The following is a 15607-nucleotide window of genomic DNA, read 5'->3' as shown; positions in this document are numbered from 1 at the left end:
CTAGTATACATATTTTTAAGGGGCCAGCTGAAGGATGCCTCCGGGTGCAGGAGTTTCTCGCTACATTGAAGACCCATTGGTGGCCTTCGGCTGTTGTCTGCTCTAGGGTTGTTATCGCTTTGACACATTCCGCATTTCCTTTCTCAATTTTATTATTTACAAGCATCACATAAATAACATCATCAATGATAAATAAAAATGAAGTCACAGTTAGAACTTAATAGAAGAACCATGTACAATTAACAATAATTCCATACACCAAATAAAGTTTGTTCAATGAACCATGAAAATTGCAAGGAATTCATACACAGGCACTTGTCCCCCCCCTTATATAACTGAAATATTTTTTCTGAGACAAGTGCCAGTGAATTCATATACCAAATTAAGTTATCCTATTACAAAAATGTACTCATCATGAGAGAATTTCAATTTAAAAATAAAACAATATTTTTTTTCAGCAGTAAGATTAATGAAAATGATGCTCCTCAGGTGTACATCCTTAATATCAAGTAGAAATTAAATGCATATTCAGGATATTAACAAAACGATGTTTCAATAAGCTGGACTACCCATGAGGGTCTTGCATGGTGTGATATGAAATATACCTTAATTTGAACTGGATCACCAAGCCTAGATGGATTTTTAATGTGCTAGTTAAGTCTGCTGAAAGATGTGTCACCCTACCAATACACCTTATTCTGAGCACACCAGTCAAAGACGCAAATATTAATTTTCATGTCTTAGGTTTAACCAATCCAGTGATCAAACTGACAACCTCCATCAAGACCACAGAGAATTTCTAACAAATGAAGCCAGGTTAGCATTCCTTTGTCTCACTCTCATCAACAACTTGTTGCAGGAGAGACAAAAATTATAAAACAGAGACAGTATGTTTTTTGTGTGTGTGAGGCTTTTTTAAACCTAGCTTTTGTCCATGAAAAGTGTTGATGAATTTAATCCAAATAAGTGCTTCAATAAATGAGGGATCAAAACAGTAAAGGAAAAATAAAATCGTACTCCATATTCATTTGACAATTTGTCTGGTGATGTTCACAAACTTTTGATTTGAACATGTTTATATAAACTTGCATAGAATTCTTTTTTGCACAACACCTCAGAGTCTTTGAAAAAATGGCTACAACATACATGGCAGAGAGTATTTAGGATATTTCACTATTGAAATCATGACAATGATTTTCTTCCTTCTCTATACTTAGAACAATGGTAAACAATGATGGTTATGTCTCTTTGAATTCATTATTATTTGTAGGACATCAGTTTTTGTTTTTAAAACCTTCGATTTTTTCGAAAAACTAAGGATTTTCTTATCCCAGGCATAGATTACCTTAGCCGTATTTGGCACAACTTTTTTGGAATTTTGGATCCTTAATGCTCTTCAACTTTGTACTTTTTTGGCTTTATAAATATTTTGATATGAGCGTCACTGATGAGTCTTGTGTAGACGAAATGCACGTCTGGCGTACAAATTTATAATCCTGGTACCTTTGATAACTATTTGTGTGTACCCGTGAACCACAATTTTAAATGTTCAACAAATTACAAATTTTATAGAATGTTGTATGCAGATTTTGGCAAAACCATCAAATCATATATCCACAAAAGATGCAAGTTCTCCTCAATCCACGAAAATAAATGAATCTAACTGCACCCACTTTGAGGCAGGGATATTTATAATAAGTTCAATAAAACAATATCATGTATATTTTATTGATTAACTGCTGCCAGATGAAGCAACATAACAACATAAAAATGAATTCACTAAAATTCTATTTTGCTCTCATTAGAATATTCAAATCTAAGGTCAGAATTTCATACATACAAATCTGCATTATGTGCCCATAAAAATTCAGTCGTAATCAACAGGTTCTGAAAACACCACAATAAAAAGATGTTTCTCATCACTCCATGCTTTAGAAAGAATTTCATAAAAAAAAACTAAATGGGTTAATGCATCTTAAGAAAATTTTGTATTGCAAAAGTTTGAAATAATATAAAATAACATATGTATTGTGGAGTTTCTAATGATAAAGAATTTTTAATTATATTTTCAGATTTCTTATAAAACTTACATTTGTGACAGATTTTAAAAGAAATTGTCACAGAATAGCTATAGGGCATTTACTTGAATGGGCATCTTCAAAAAGCAGTTCTTCATGGTAACCAGTTTAATTATCACAGCAGCCATGTTTGATGCAATATCAGAAAAAAAACACATGTAATAATTTCTTGTCGTCTGATATCATTCTGAAGCTAAGACATATAATAGTAAACAACTGTAACAAATAATCAGAAACAGCCAGTCTTTGTACAACAGCAGTACAAAGTCAAAAACAAAAATATTTGGTAGAAAAAATAAAGTATGTAGAGGGGAAACCAAAACAAAGAATTGAATGAAGACAGATCTAAACATAATATATAACTTTCATGTCCACTAACTGTGACTTGCTACCTTAAATGTGACTTCCTTCCTTCCTTAAATTGATCTCTTTCAAGATTAGCCAACCTTTGCAAAATTGGGGTTTGATTTGTAAAGTTAAATTCTTTAAAAACTAACAAATATGAAAAATTAGAGTGATATATCGTCCAATTTGTTTTTAGAAACATGAATTCTAAAGAAAGGATGGAAGCACTTCTAGCATAGAACATATTATCCTTTTAGATGTAAACTTATAAAATCTGAATTGAAATATTCCAACTTACAGTCAATAAAAATAAACCCTATATCTGAATAAAAATCTGCTAAATTGTTATTACCATGTATCCATAATGGCACACACTTCAATATGAGAACAACTTTTTATAGGAATTGATGTAAAAGTCTGTTATAACAAATATTCTAGCAATTACAGAGGAATTAGTCTTTATATAAAGACTCATTGTAAATATTAAAATAATATAAATATTAAAGATTAAATCAAATTGTTTCTGAAATATCAATTTTACAATTACTTCTATAATGATAATTACAAGTACATGTGTTTGATAACAGAGATACAATAACAGTCTTGTTCAAAATTACAGATTCAAATAACTATATAATGTACAACCAGTAAAAATTACAAAAACTTTACTGCTGTTTTTTTTTTATTTCAATGAAAATAATGAGTAGTTCAAATATGTTTTGGATTTTTCAACAAAAAGTTGATATATCACTAAAAACAAAGGGTGAATCTGGAATAACCTTCTCCAGTTAATATCACAAAGACCTAGAGTTTTGAAAAAAGAAAATATCAAAAAAAATTCTAAAGCTATCAGGACCTTATTATGATGATATGTTCACAAAATATTTAAAATGACAATATTTGAAGATATCATTACTATTTCTGAAACCTAATCTAAATAACCAAATAATTAAGTAAAAGTTTATATTGTTTTGTTTATTAAATGCAAAATGAACATGAAACACATACAGCCAATCTAACTTAATTAAAAGCAACATTTGAACTGGTTGTACAATACACTTACAAATATTGTAAAAACATAGTATTTAATTCATATGTTCTAAATAATACTAAATTCATGAAATAATCACAAAGGTTGTTCTTACAGAGTGAAAACATTTTGAAGTGTACAGTAATTCTAACCTTCCATTCACTTAATATGAATTGTGGTTTTAATTTTTCTTTTAGATTTGCTGTGCAGTTAAGGAAAGCAGCTATAAGAATGATATTAAACAAAGTAGATTATCTCCCCTAATTTACATATTGTATTTTGGTCAGATAGTTAGTATAAACTTGACTGCCTTTTTCATTTGCAGTGTCTATACCTCCCTCAAATAAAATAAACAGGATATTCTTCAGTTTACTTAATACACTTTATATGTCGTACATATAATTTATTGAAGGAGTAAAAAAACAACAGCATTCAAATCAAAATTTCTTCAATAAATAAGGATCTACATGGAATGTAACTTTTGTTCATACAAATGTGATATAAAGCCAGTGTTAATTATATTCTTATTTCTAATTGCATTGCCTTTACTGGATTTCATTTGTTTATGCACTTCTACTACATAACATATAATCGATGACTGTTTTGTTTCCTTTAAATAACAATTTACTAGTATTGTCAGACATAATATAAAGTGGTACACTCATACAACATAATATAAAGTGGTACACTCATACAGATATAGAACAGACATAAATATTATTCCATTAATTTTACCTGACCTGATGTGGCTCATTACCCAATGACTTTTATGAAAAAAAGTAAACAAAAAGTAAATAACATTACTGATTTCTAATCATCTAATTCACATAAATAGAGAAATGTATCACAAAATGTGAGTATTACTATAAGTTATAACCCAAAAGGTTTCCTTTTCAAAAACTACAATGTAACCTATATAAACCAGGCCCAATCAGGTTAAATTCATTGAATAATACTTTTAACAGGCATGTCTGTCAGATCTGCTGTTTAATAATAACAGACAAAATATAAAGTACATATATATCACGCATTAGAATTTTTCTACTTTTAATAGCTATAGGCCTGTTTCAGAATTAAGTACACAGGAGGCACATTTTCTAGACTCCAACCACCCATAATATTTAAAATTATTATGAAAATTGTTTGTTTTAATCTGTTTATATCTTTATTATGAGTCTATATAGTCCCACAGACTTTTGTTTGTTTTGGATTTTTTTTTCATGAACTGTTCTTAGACTAAGATCTGTAGTTGTGTTTGTTTCTACTTCATGTACATATCTATAAATAAATTACTTTTCAGCTACATTTTTTTAACTTTACATGGTTTGAAGTCGCTACAAAATAAAAGGTTCAATTTTCTGTATTTTTAACAATGTTGAAGGGTTCAAAATCAGAACTACATTAGCATTTGAAGATGTCAATAAAAATATATAAGCAAATGTTGTGTTAGTAACATAGGCTTCACAAACAAACAAAAATGATTTGAGTCTGAAAATGACAGAGTTTAAATTATTATTGCTTTGAATTTTGAAATATAACAGTTAGCCCACATTTACACTTTACAACTTGCTTTTCAATTCTTTGTAAATCTTTATTCAAATGACACTGTCCTGACTTCAGACTGTCTATCCCCTACAGATATTCATTTCTGAACCAGCCTTTAACAAAATCAGCTATTATCCAAAGGCAACATATTTTGTACGGCACTCCAGTTCAAAGCAGATAGATCAACCGGCAACACATCTGCATCATCAACCATATTAGCATCCAAGGGATACTCAGCTAAAAACTTGGACAGATTATAAGAATTGTCATGGTTACTAATCTTAATAGGTGTTAGACCAATGAAATTCAAGTCTAATTTTGGTGAAGAACTGGAAGATGATGATGGGGACTTTTTGGTTGTCATTTTTGGGGAACCTCTCAAACATTCTAGGAAGCTATTATCCAAAATATTTTCATTTTTTAGCGGTGTAAGTCCTGAGAAAGGTGAAGGCATCTGAGGTAAGAATCCCGAGTGTTTAAGAGGAGTAGAGGTTATTGCACTTGATTCATCACATTTCTCAACATTTTCATCGAGTAATTTCCTCATCGGAGTCGGAAGTTCTTCTTCTAATCGTGACACAAACTTTGCATATTCAGTTTCTTCATCTGAACTATCTTGCATTAATTCACGTTCTTTGGGAACTAACTTCTGCTTCCGTCTAGATCTAGTTCGTCTAACAGGTTGAGGATCTTTGGAATATAGTTTTGGTTGAGGCAAGCCTGTTCTGGCTCTTTTGGCACATGTTTCATTGTCACTTTTATTACTTTCACCTAGACCTTCAGCCTCACTACTGCTCAGAGCCTGCGAATCAAGCCATGCCTGTTTGACAATGTTTGGTGGGGACAACAGTAATGAAGGAGACAATTTTGGAGCAATCTTTCTGGTTTTATTGCCTTTCTTTGAATCGGACTGAGAATCTGAAACAGATAAAAATAATAGAAATAATTTATACAAGAAACAATTTCCCTTTTCATTAGGTTAAAATTTTCTTTATTCAAACAAAATAATATATCTGAACATATTTGAAGATGAAAATTAAAGCCTGTATAGAAGTAAATGTGGATGCTTCAACAGTCAGGTAGATTACTAAAACAAATAATGTTTATAAAACTGATAAATTGTACAATGAAATCATATTTAATAAGAAATTTCAATTTAAGAAACTTGGAAAAAAAAAGATTAAAAAAAAACCAAACATTTGCAAGTAATCTAAATTTCAGTGAATGATTTCATTTGCAAGTTTGTTTACTTTTCATGAACTTTCTATAAGATTGTATTATTTATCATAAATGATGATGGGAAAAGGCAAGTTTGAATTGTATTTCCAAGTTTCTTAATTTGCAGACAGAAAAGTTGAATCATTGTAGTATAAGAAAGAACTGAAAAATATCTCCAGTTTATTCGTAAAACAGCCATGAAAAGACAGTTGATGAAGACTTATCAAACAGATTGTGAATTTGACAAACAGATGCTAAGAAAAGATAGAGCATAATCGCTGCCAAAGATATCAATACAGGAGGTGTATTTAATATTTATCTTCTTGTTGTTTCAAAAGAATGGTTTTGACTGATGTGTGCCCTATACTAATTAGAAACAAAAAATCTTGAAAATAAACGTTTTTGATGAAAAAAATTATTATGACATTAAAATCAATTTGCATCATCAAGGCAAAGCAATTCCCAACATTTTTTTTTTTTTATAAAGGACAACATTTAGCAGGTTAAAATATAACTGTGATATCATCCAACCATTCTTCTTTTAGTCAATTGACAGGGCCAAATAATCTCCCAACCATACCTTTTCTATTTAGAATCACCAATTTGTTCCTTCATTTTATGAGTTAAAATAAATCAACAGTGCAGTATAAAGGGCATATGATACAGTTTTGATCTTGTATTTACAAGTTGATAAAAATTTGCATAAAGGCTATTTTTTACCCAATTAAATCAAATATGTAATAAAAAATATACCTTCATGTGCAACTTTTTGAGTTAAATGAGGTCGATATTTTGTATATTTGCTCAAAATTCGGATTTGTGGCTGTATTTTTCTTTTCGAAAGAAAGACATAACTTTTTTGTTTCAAAAGATAAACACAAATTGTTTTTTGTTAAATAATTTGTAATTTCTGTATTTTATAAGTATTCTAAAAAATTAATGCATTTTTTTGTTCAGAAATAACTCATATTTATCAAATGGTCATGAAATGAGAAAAAACGTAATTTTTTGCTGTATATAGATATAGGAAGATGTGGTGTGAGTGCCAATGAGACAACTCTCCATCCAAATAACAATTTAAAAATTAAACCATTATAGGTTAAAGTATATATCAAAATTAAAAAAATTGCACTATTTACAGTTTTATAAAATTTGGTCCACATAATCTCCTTGCAAAATGAAACAAAATGACGGTTTAAAAACTGGGGATCCATGCACTCGTTTTCAAATTAAATCAGTTTGAATGATAAAATTCAGCCGAAAACTGCCTCTTTTCCAGATAAGTCACTGTTTGACGTCGTGAAAATAACAATTTACGTTAGCAACGTCATTACCTTCCCTGTAACTGTATCGTATGCCCTTAACCAGAAATATCATTTAAACAATAAATCTTGTATAATATAATCTAATATGACTAATAAATATTTCATACTTTCACTAGATGTAGATTCCTGAGAACTTGTAAGAGGAAGATTTTGATTCTGTGCTGTAGAATTGGGTACATTCTGTATTGGTATCAGGGCATAGGTCTGTAGTGATCCACCACTACCAATAGGCGAGGGCCGAGGTAATATTGGTTGTGGCCCAGCTGTAAATATAAAAGAACAAGATCAATAAACCTTCAATCACACGTCTGCTGTAAAGCATTATTTTACAGTATTTTTTCAACTATTTATCTTATAATAAGAAACAAATATAATAGTATTAGCATATATGGCAAAATATACATCTAATCAACATTTAAATTGGAGAGAAAAGCTCACAATAGCTATTTGGTCCTGATTTTCTGAATTGGCTTATTCTTCTCATTCAGAAGGAAGACACATTTTTAACTTGTAATTTGTACTTTTCCTCAGATCAACTGTCAAATCCAGTCTATTAGTAGAGCACAAACTATTATTCCTGACAATGCCATACATAAAAGCTCACTAAAAGTTTGAGCAAGGTTCCTGTGTTTCTTTATTTTTTACACTAAGCTAATCTTTCCTAGCAGTATTTAATTTCATTAATTTGACCAATAATTTGATAAATATACTTTATATAATAGTTCTAACGCAAAGATGTACACCTTTAATACCAAGACTTCTCAACAAAAAACAGATTTTTGGCGAAAATAAAAACTGGATAGATTTCAAAAAAGGAAAACTCACATTGTAAATTGTAGGTATTATTTGTTTTTTTTACCATTTCACGAAATCTTGATTGTTAATCTTCTATTTTATTCCATTGTTTAACAACCAAAATAATAAATGCATACACAAAAGTTGCAGAATTAACAGCACAACTTCTTTACCTCTTTTTCTAGCCTGAGTTCCTGTACAAGTTGTTGAAGCTGTAGACTGTGGTATATATGATGGAATCACCGGTATCATTCCATTAAAAGGAAGAGGGGAATCAGATTTGACCTCATCTATAAAAAAAAATCAAACAAATTACAAACTTTTTAATTTGATTCACATCTTACTGATAAATTATAAAATTCATAGAAATTTCAGGATTTATTTCATAGACTCCTTATTGATTATTTGATATTTTGTTTTTGCAACATGAGAGCAAGATGATAAACTGTTTAAACTGTTTACAGTGTTCTCCCCAGGGCCTTTTTTATCATGGTATCGTAATGTGATGCTATATTTTTTAAAGTGATGCTATCTGATTTGGTTTTCTTATAGATCATTATGAATGTAATGCTTTAAATTTTAAAAGCAGGATGGTGTTCAAAATTTTCCTGTTTTTCATGATGGTAAATGAAATGTCTGGGGAGAACACTGATTAATTTGTATCATTGGAATAGGTTCTTGTTAAAGATTATTCAAGTTGAGTCCAGGGACTTGTCATATTTTGCCATGGCAGTATGAAAATATAATTGTATTGGGCCTAAAATAAAATATTGTTTGTTTCCCCAATCCCGACCGACCCTGAAAAAACAGTGCTACTCATAAAATTTTATTGTCAAAACTAAGTCAAATATTATTTTATTCATTTCCAATTTCCTGGCTTGCTAGATTGTACGATTTTGTTCAAGCTTTTTGGAAAAATAAAATTATTTCCCTACCTACCTACCCACACATGGCTTGGCAGGGTCGGGATCGGGGAAAAAAAACAATATAATAATTTAGACCTTGGTGTATTATTTGAGTCTCAATGACAAAGATATCAAGGAAATGTTTTTAAAACTTTTGTTAAAAAGTGACGATATCTGACTCCGATTATCACAAAGTTTGTGAAAACTGCTTCTGTTACAAGTGGCCTGACAGTGTATATGGAACTTGTCTGTTGTTTGCACAATTCTTAAATATTCAAGTGGAACAACATGTATGTAGAAATTTAATCTTTAGGTGCAAAAAAAGTCACATGTAAAAATGAGTTCCAGGATTTTGCCTTAAAAAAAAATACATGGGACTGACTCAGGGAAGGTACTTCCAAATTTAAACTTTCAGTGGTTGTCAACTTAGTTTTCGCATAGTGGAAATTAGCTTCTATAGGTGGTTACCCCATTTTAAAATGCCTTCCCTGGATACCATGTATGACTAACAGAACATCTTAAAACACTGGTTGCAACACCAACTGGATATGCAAGGAACAAGTTGACATAGAAATCAACTTCTGTTTAGAATTCTCAGTCTACTCTAAGAAGTATTTATAGCAATGTATACAATATTACTAAGTATGATATTGTTTTCTGGATGACATGAAGTTGCAGAACAGAATTTTTTTTCAGTTAGTTCAAACCTTTTTTGGTATCTCGTACAGGACAAGACTTTAATTTCTCTGGACAATCATCCCTTACAGTCCAGTAGGAACCATGTTTCTTATTGGTTTCTCTTTCAAAAATACTGTACAATGACAAATTATGTCGGATAGAATTCTGAAAAACATTTTATAATATTAGAGAAAGTGTAATTACATGGACAACATATGAGCTTTGTCGTATAGAAATCAACCTTTATGCAAGTGCCCATTAACATGTACACCTATACAACTTTGATTGGTTTCAGAAACATTCATCATGCTCCAATACCAAATAATAGATGAATTATTGTCTGTTTTATAGGGTTCTTATAACAACTCAATTTTCAATCAGTTACAGGCTTTTGATGGAGATTATATTTCAAGCTGAAAAAGGATAACAGATATATTGATATATTTACAGTACTCGATTTTTATCTGATAGAGGCCATATATTATAAGCACAAGAACAAAAAGTGTTCTAAATACATGACTAACCAAAAGGTGACAATGAACAATGTGTATAAAATTCAACTCTCACAAAAACTTAAAGAGCCAGAATCTTATGACTGTTTATTAAAACCTGCCATTTTCTATGAGTGCCTGAAATTCAGTAGTCATCTGGCATATGGGGTCCTATTATATCTTGTTATGTGGTATAGGTGTTGCTCATTGTTGAAGATTGTACAGTGACCTATTAATGCCAACTTCTACATAATATCATCTCTGGTGGAAAATTGTCTAATTGGCTATCAAACCAAACTTTCTTATTCTTATATTAAAGTAGAAAAGGCAGGGAAAACAAACTTTATTCTTGTTAAGTCTTATACTGTGTTCTCCAATTTTTTTTGTTAAATTAAAACCCTTCAATAACTTAGTAATTTTTAAATAGCCAACTGTTTCTATGTGCACTCTCAATAAAGCTCATAATCCTGATTGGTGATAAAAAAAAATATTAAAAACTAATAATGTTATTATTTCATTGTATTTTAGATTTTTTCTTGACATGTTGGATTTTGAAAAAAAAATCAAAGAAAAGTTATACTTTTACATGTATAGATATGGCAAAATGTGTTGTGGTAAATAATTGTTGTTTTGTTTTCACTTTGATTACGGAATAAAACTATCATTGTTTTGGTAAATTTGTGGTTTTCATCATGTTCATGGACTAAATTGATATTTAATTCAGAATATCTTTATAATATTTTTTAATGTAAAAATATTGACCAAAGCACAACATGTATGAACTGGGAAAAATACCATAATGACATCAACATTTTTTTAGGGTACAACCTATAAAAAAAAGAAGAATTCATTCAATTCAACCATGAAATTATGTCAATCTTTTGCTTTTCTATGCATTTTAACATTGTCACAGATAGCATTTGCAGTCATAGCAGTTGTATTTTATATGGAAATAAATATGATTTAGAATTGCCTCCTGATCGTTGACAGTAAATCAAAATTATACATTCTTATGAAACATACAGTATTTTTAATTATTTCCATACAAAATACATTGGATTGTCAGAAGATCAGCAGTTATTACATTACGCAATTGTAAAACATTGTTGAAAATTTCTTAGAGATGTAGCCCATTTAGTTTTTTTTTCATGCTGGAAGACTAAATTGCAGACCTACCCTCCAACCAGGTTTGGCAGTGTATTTGTAATAAGGAAATGTACTTTCTATCCAAGCACATATGTCTCGTAATCTCATTCTTTTGTCTTCTTTACTGTGCAGAGCCATTTGTATCAAGGTCATGTAAGAAAATGGAGGTCTTTTCTTCCTACCACATTCTGCAGCAACCTGTAACAGGTGTAAAGAAATCTTACGTATTATAAAATGAAATGATAAATTGTATAACTTATCTTTCAGAATGATGTTCATAACTTGCACATATTTTATGAGTAAAAAATTCACATGGAAATCTTTGAAACCATTGATATAAAAGTTAATTTGCATGAAATTTAAAAAAAAACAACATAAAACAGACTACATGTATTTTTACAGGAATTTTTGAAATGTTTAGAGCTTTGAACTATGTCCTTTTTTCATGTTCATTTGAAAATTTTATCTTTGGATGTATTATTGTGCATTTTTATCCTTTTAGCATGTTTAGACTTTTCCCCAACAGCTACTTATCGTCAATAAATTACCCTTGTAATGTCATCAGTACTCATTCGTTTCCATTGTACAGGTGTAGCGCTATGGACGGACTTTGATGGATCAGGTTTGTCTGCCTTTGTTGGATTCTTCAACTGTATACCACCCAACCATTGGATGTTAGTTAATGATGTATCTAAGATCTCTACAAAAAATCCTGATCTTTATAAATGTACATGTCATGCTTTTTTAGTAATTAAATGACAGATACTATATAGGAAACTAAAAAGTTGAATGCCCTTTAAAATTGATCTGAAGGTATCCAGATAAATAAAATAAAATGAAAGATTTTACATTCACTACATGTATGTTGTTTTATCCCTGAGAGTGTACATTTTCATCTCTTTTGATAATGCACTTAATGATACATGTCTTCAAACATAGTGTATAGTTTCTCGCGTGCAATTTGATGTAAAATGGTTACATGGCAATAATAAACCTTATGATATATACAAATGACCATGACAGTTTCATATTCCACGAAAAGTATTTCTTAGAAGAATCGTTCAATCCCTTTTATCATGATAATATAAAAATTACATCAACTTGACAAACCTTTTTCCATAGGAACAGCAACAGAATCATTAGATTCTTGAGAATTAGTAAAACCAAATGAATCAGGGGATTTCCCAAAACCAATAGAATCATGGGAATAAATGTCATCTGTTTCCTGTTTTATACATGGAGGCAACATTTCAGAAGATCTTGGGTTAATCGATTCTTGAGAGTCAGACATTGGAAGATGTCCAATGGTGTAATTAGATGAGTCTCCTTGTTGTACCATCACTACAGTCTCTTTCTGTTTTACGTCACAATGAATGACAACTTCTCCAATTTTTGATGTTGTGGTTTTTGGTTTTTGCATTTCTTTAAGAACTTCATTAATACTTTGTTGGACTTCTGCTGCAGTTCTGTTGTTATTCGGTAGTGAAAGATCTAATGGTTTTTTATTGGGAGCTTGTATGACTATACGATTTTCAACTTGTTCCCACTGGAATGGAGTTGATGACCTAGATGTGCTTTCTAATGAGGTTGTTGACGGTGGCCTGTTACTTTCATCATGTTCCAAATTTACAAATTTTTCTTGTGGATTTTCTGGTAAGGAAAAAGCATCTGCTCCAGTAAATTTCTTAGTAGAAAACACTGTAGGTGACTGTATTCTTGCAGAATTATGGAGGCCTGCTGCTAAAGAAGACATAGGTGAAATGTTAGAGTATTGAGGTACAACATTTCTTCCTTCTAAATTAACTGAGGATGGAACCAGTATAATTTGCCTAGCTGCTGGATGTTGAAATCCCTGTTCTGGTGTTGGAAGAGGGCTTGGCGTGTTGAATTGTGAATATATACCACTACTGCCACCACTGAAGTAGCCTGAAGACCCTGATAAGTTAAATTTTGAGGACATAGGTGTTGAGAAGGATGGCGGAATAACCATGTAACCTGCAATTGGTTCACTAGTCCTTGCATGGTGTGTTTCCTCATAACCTTCATCAATTTCTTGTTTAACTGTACATTTATCAATTTCCATATCAATATCATCGTCACTAAATACTTTGACAGCTGTCTTCGAGCTATCATATTCTTCAAATTCCAAGTTTGAAAAGTTGATTTTGACATCCTCAGTTGAGGTAGACTTAGATCTTGAAAGTTTCTGAAATGAAGAGGAATCATTTTCCTGTTTAATATTTGTTTCATTTAATATTCTGGAGGATGTCTTCAAAACACTGTTCCGATCAGAATTTGGCAAACCAGACGAACTGTCCACTGTTTCATTGGTGTCAAACACAACAACATAAGCATTTCTTCCTCGATCTTTTATCACTTTTTCTGCTAACTGCTGTGGTAATGGGTACACTGTTTTCTTAGATGTAGCTTGTGAGAAATGGGGTCCTACAAGATGTCTTCCATGGTTGGATGACATCGTTCTGAAAAATTCTCATTACCTGAAAGAAAATTTAAAATAACTATAATATAATAACAAATTTATTTGTCAATGTTCCACGTGCACACATACATATTGTATTTGAGTATTTTTAAAATACATGAACTGCTGAAAAAGGAGTTTCATTTACAATTACCATTTTTTGCACAACATAATCTTCATTAGCTAGAGTTATAAAAAATGTATAGAAGAAGAGTTGAGGTTTAACCCGGCCACTTTTTTGCGCCTGACCCAAGTCATGAACCTCCGTCCTTTGTTAGTCTTACAACAAGTATTTATTTTTTAATTTCAGTTCATTTATAGGTTAAGGAGTTAAGTATGACATCCATTTTTACTGAACAAGTAGACATTTTTTCTTTAAGGAATCCTCTTCTGGATGCAGGATTTTCTCGCAGAGTTGAGGACCCATTGGTGGCTGTCGCCTGTTTTTTACTCTTTGGTTACTGAAAGGTTGTTGTACCTTTGACACATTCTCAATTTCCATTCTCTATTTTATAATTTATTATTGTTTACAGAAAAATCATAATATTCTAACCAGCTTCTTAATTTGGTTATAATCAAGAATGGTCATCATTCATAACTAACTTTTAACCAATCTCCTCTTATGATTTTTTAGCAATCATAGTTTGGTGACGAGTCCATTGTAGAAAAAAAACAATCGCCATACAAAAAATCATATATAATCTAATAAATTTGTTTCATTTAGGTCAAATTTGATTTTATCAATCTATAAAGTAACCCGTTTGGATGTGTGAATGCACTGTATACATTTGCCTGTTCTTGTTCCTAAGGAGCATATAACTTGCTGCTAGACATTTAAGTCATCTGTCATATCATAATCATGGTTTTAAGTTGTGCAGACAGACTGTTCTGCTCAAAGACTTTAATACTTGATCAAGTAGGAGTAGGCAAAGTTTTAATAATTTATTTGTTGTGTATTGAAATCTGAACTGATTTGAATTGTTAACTAAGTACTTAGCAGCATGTTATCTCAAAATTGAAGCTTGAAGAAAAAGCATAGACACACAAATGAGGCAATAAAAAAAGTACAGGTATGGGTCAGGTATACTAAGAATATGATTCATTTCGCACCCATTCTCGTTCGCCCCCTACATGTTTGCGCCCAATTTTAATTGGTTTTGTGTTCAATAACTATAGCTTAGTAATCAAGTTTTGGCAAGTGTATTCTAATACTTGTTGTCATTATCTCAAAATAAAGTGAGATAGCATTTTTTTTGTGTTGAATAAATCTTAATCATGTTTTGGATAGTGCATTTAAAAAAAAAATTTAATCCTTTCTAAATAAAGTAGGATTCTGTCAACGTTTTATTTTGTGTTGAAAAACTCTTCATCATGTTTTGGTTAGTGTACTGCTATATAACTTTGTTTCTTCACTTGTTTCAAAATAAAGTGAGATTCTGACTGCGTTATTTTAGTGACTTTGATTAATACAGAATACAGAATTATTTTAGTGTGTTGAATAAATTTTATCATGTTTTGGTTATAATAGTGTATTGCTATATTTAATAGGGCTCTTCACGGTTAGTTCGGCCA

General features: G+C 30.7%; 1 protein-coding gene across 2 annotated transcripts; it reads right to left on the bottom strand.

Moving 5' to 3' along the window:
- Window positions 1-4964: 4964 nt before the first annotated feature.
- On the bottom strand, window positions 4965-14068 carry LOC134683377 (uncharacterized). 2 transcript variants are annotated; one of them, XM_063542651.1, is made up of 7 exons: window positions 12667-14068; window positions 12105-12268; window positions 11587-11754; window positions 9949-10084; window positions 8510-8626; window positions 7649-7804; window positions 4965-5916 (listed from the first exon to the last, which is right to left on the bottom strand). In XM_063542651.1, exons 1-7 carry the CDS (start codon window positions 14030-14032, stop codon window positions 5123-5125), a joined length of 2901 nt encoding a protein of 966 aa, XP_063398721.1. In that variant the 5' UTR covers window positions 14033-14068; the 3' UTR covers window positions 4965-5122. The 2 variants fall into 2 exon arrangements, with proteins under 2 accessions (XP_063398721.1, XP_063398722.1); XM_063542652.1 differs by having other exon boundaries at window positions 12105-12256.
- Between the last annotated feature and the right edge of the window lie 1539 nt (window positions 14069-15607).

The sequence above is a fragment of the Mytilus trossulus genome, chromosome 9, assembly GCF_036588685.1.
Source record: "Mytilus trossulus isolate FHL-02 chromosome 9, PNRI_Mtr1.1.1.hap1, whole genome shotgun sequence".
Taxonomy (NCBI): Eukaryota; Metazoa; Mollusca; class Bivalvia; order Mytilida; family Mytilidae; genus Mytilus; species Mytilus trossulus.
The sequence above is the reverse complement of the archived record's forward strand: the minus strand, read 5'-3'. Positions and strand labels throughout refer to the sequence as shown.